This window comes from Echinops telfairi, unplaced genomic scaffold (genome assembly GCF_000313985.2).
Source record: "Echinops telfairi isolate 266 unplaced genomic scaffold, ASM31398v2 ScPeMD7_9;HRSCAF=40, whole genome shotgun sequence".
Lineage (NCBI taxonomy): Eukaryota > Metazoa > Chordata > Mammalia > Afrosoricida > Tenrecidae > Echinops > Echinops telfairi.
Window position 1 is genome coordinate 26,649,288 of NW_022103906.1, and position 3,360 is coordinate 26,652,647.

At 42.3% G+C, this 3,360-nt stretch overlaps 1 protein-coding gene across 1 annotated transcript; it reads right to left on the minus strand.

Annotated features, from left to right (window-relative positions):
• Nucleotides 1-410: 410 nt before the first annotated feature.
• LOC101662673 (translationally-controlled tumor protein-like) lies at nt 411-812 on the minus strand. Its single transcript, XM_045286977.1, has one exon. It carries the CDS (start codon nt 810-812, stop codon nt 411-413), a length of 402 nt encoding a protein of 133 aa, XP_045142912.1.
• Between the last annotated feature and the right edge of the window lie 2,548 nt (nt 813-3,360).

The window sequence follows — 3,360 nt, forward strand, 5'->3', positions numbered from 1 at the left end:
TTATTTAAACTCAAAATTAAGCCTTTGGATTCTTGTCTCTATTTGGATCCCTGTAGTTTGGCTGTAGCAGGCCTCTGGAGACAGCCTCACACTGCAACGGTCTACACGTGGCTCTGACTTCTCCAGGAGCACTACGAGGTGAATTTAGTTTACTGATAGTCAACTAGGAGGCATTCTCAACGCATGAGTTTTCATGCATTTTATTTTTAGACAACCTACACAAAATGTTTCTTTTTCCTTTGAAAAACAAAGCCTCCGCTCCAAATAAATCAAGGTCAAAGTGAATGAAGAGCTCACGATGACATCAGTTCCATTTGTCTCAGTCCTGTTGTTGTGTGGATGAACAGCAGCCGGTTAGGGTGAGAGGCATCAATCATGAGTTGCCCACTGTTTTAACATGTCTCCATCTCTCAGCCATCCTTAAAGAAGATCATATATGGGGGCACACCATCTTCACGGTAGTCCAGCAGAGCAACCATGTCATCTGGATTCATGTTCTCACCAATAAAGAACTGGTCATTTTTGAAATTTGCAAGGATGTGCTTGATTTGTTCTGCAGCCCCTGTCATAAATGGCTTTACTCTTTCTGGTTTCTGCTCTTGTAGTTTGCCTTTGATGGATTTCATGTAGGCTTTCATGCAGTACTTCTTGTAGGCTTCTTTGGTGAAGCTGGTCTCCTGAAAGTGATGGTTCATGACAATATCAACACGATTGACCACTGTGCTTTCTGTCCCATCGCCATTGGGGCCTTCAGCTGAGGCGTTAGCACTAATGAGCGAGTCATCGATGTTACCTTCACTCCTACTGACCATCTTCCCCTCCACTTCCAGACATAGCCCGTTTGCGATCTCCCGGATCTTTTAGATGTCGGAGAACATCTCATCATGGCTGATGAGGTCCCAGGAGATGATCATGATGGCAGCTATGGGAGACAGCGGCAGCGCTAGCTTAGGAGGAGCCCAGAGCCCTGAGCGAGCACAGTGCGGCTGGAGGGGCGCTCGCGGGCAGTGGGGAGTGGGCGGAAAGGGGAATAAAAATGTTTTAATGTGCTCATTTCTCACTTGAACAGAGATATTACTTTCACATGGACTTTAGTTGACAAAGCGTCAGTGGTCAGTTTGACAGATGAACAGTAAAGGTGACCCTGTTCAGAAAAATCCTTTACATTCATTTATTCCAGTAAAAAGTATTTGTTAAGGATTGACTTGACCTGGAGACACAGTGTGGGAACTGCACCCTGTTTGATCCCACCACCCCGAGGCAAACACTAAGGGTGTGCAACAGAACAGCAAGGGGAAAAGAGCAATGAAGTCCCTAAGGAATACCAAAAATAGACTTTGGGGCCAGGGAATGGCACCCCATCAGACTCAACCGGAAAATACTCCTAAAGGCCAACAAACAGTCCTTGAACTAACTACAGGCTTTTTTGTTGTTGTTTTGTTTTGTTCTGTCTTGTTTTTGTGCATGTTATTATCTCTGCTGGTCTGTCTAAATAAGAGAGTCTGGATGAACTGCAGGAGAAAACAATGGGACCAACGGTTCCCGGGGGACATGGGAGAGGGGGAGGTGGGGAGAAAGGAAGTGGTGTTAACAAACCCAGGGACAAGGGAACAACAAGTGATCCAAATTGGTGGTGAGGAGGGTGTAGGAGGCCTAGTAGGGCGTGATCAAGGGCAATGTAACCAAGAGGAATAACTGAAACCCTGGTGGGGACTGAGCATGATAGTGGGACAGGAGGAAAGTCAAAGGAAATAGAGGAAAGAGTTAGGAGGCAAAGGGTATTTATAGAGGTCTAAATAAAGGCATGTACATATGTAAATATATTTATATATGATGATGGGGAAATAGGTCTATTTCATATATTTATACTCAATTCATATATTTATAGTCATATAGTCATATATTCAAGTCATATATTTGTAGGTTTAGTATTAAGATAGCAAATGGACATTGGGCCTTGACTCAAGTACTCCCTCAATGCAAGAATACTTTGTTTTATTAAACTGGCATTCCAGGATGCTCACCTTCCTGACACAATTGCTGAAGACAAAGCGGATGTATAAGCAAATGTGGTGAAGAAAGCTGATGGAGCCTGGCTATCAAAAGATATAGTTCCTAGGGCTTAAAGACTTGAAGGTAAACAAGTGGCCATCTACCTCAGAAGCAACAAAGCCATGTGGAAGAAGCACATCACCCTGTGTGTTTTTGAGTTTGTTTTTGAGTAAGCCAGGCATTGTTCTAGATTGTAATTGTGGAGCAGAGGAGAAAAAAAGTCATTGCTCTCAGGTAGCAGAAAATGAACACACACACACATATAAATGTTCTATTCTTTAAGTGCTAGGAGAAAGGTGAATATAGAGAATTGGAGCAGGTGCTATTTTGGATAAGGTGTTTTGGACAGACCTCTGGAGAAGTGAGGTCTGAGTGAGTGGAATCTTAAATTAAATGAAAGGAATCAGGGAGTTGTAATGGAGCCAAGAGGTCCAGCTAGAGGAGAAGGCAAATCTGAGGACCTCTGAGCATTCTGAAAGAAGAGCAACCAAGCAAGAGAACCTGGGCCATGGAAGAAGGTTGTAGATAATAATAGATGGTGAGGTATACAGAGACCAAATCATATCAGACAAAACAACATGGCATAAAGGTTTTTGGAATTTCTGAGCTGAATAATTGGATTTAAGATCTAAAAGGATGACTCTGGTTGACTTTTGAGGAACACGTTTTTGAAAAGACCAGAGTAGATTTAGAGAGATGATTAGGGAGACTATGTTCTAGGCCAGAAGAGAGAGGATGATGATGAAGAAAATATTTTGGATTATCTGGGTAGGCCCTAAACCCAATGATAAGTATTCTTACAAAAGACACAGCAGGGAGATCAACAGATAGAGGGAGAGGTATAGATTTTATTAATGTGGCCACTATTCAAGGAATGCCATAGCCACTAGGGGCTAAAACATGCAATGAAGGGACTCTCGCCTAGACATTCCAGAGAGTGCTTCTAGTCTTGCGAACTGTGAGGAAAGTTGTTTAAAGTCATCTAGTTTGTGGTAATTTGTTAAACCCCCCACAGGAAACTGTTACAGTAATATTTCCCAGATTTTTTGTTGGAATTGATGTGGTGTGGGTTTGAGGAAAAAAAGGAGCTAAAAGTAGTCTGAACAACTGGTAAAAATAAGATAGGAATGGTAGGGGGAGGAACAGACTCAGTAAGGGGAAGAATATTGTTAGATATTTATTTAGTTACATTTTAAGTAAGGATGGGAGTAGTAGTCTTGGGTCAGGGTCTCAGAAGAAGACCTTGAGATACAGTTTGAAAGACTTCCAAGAGAAACCTAAAATAGGATGAGGAAAGAAGGAAGTTAA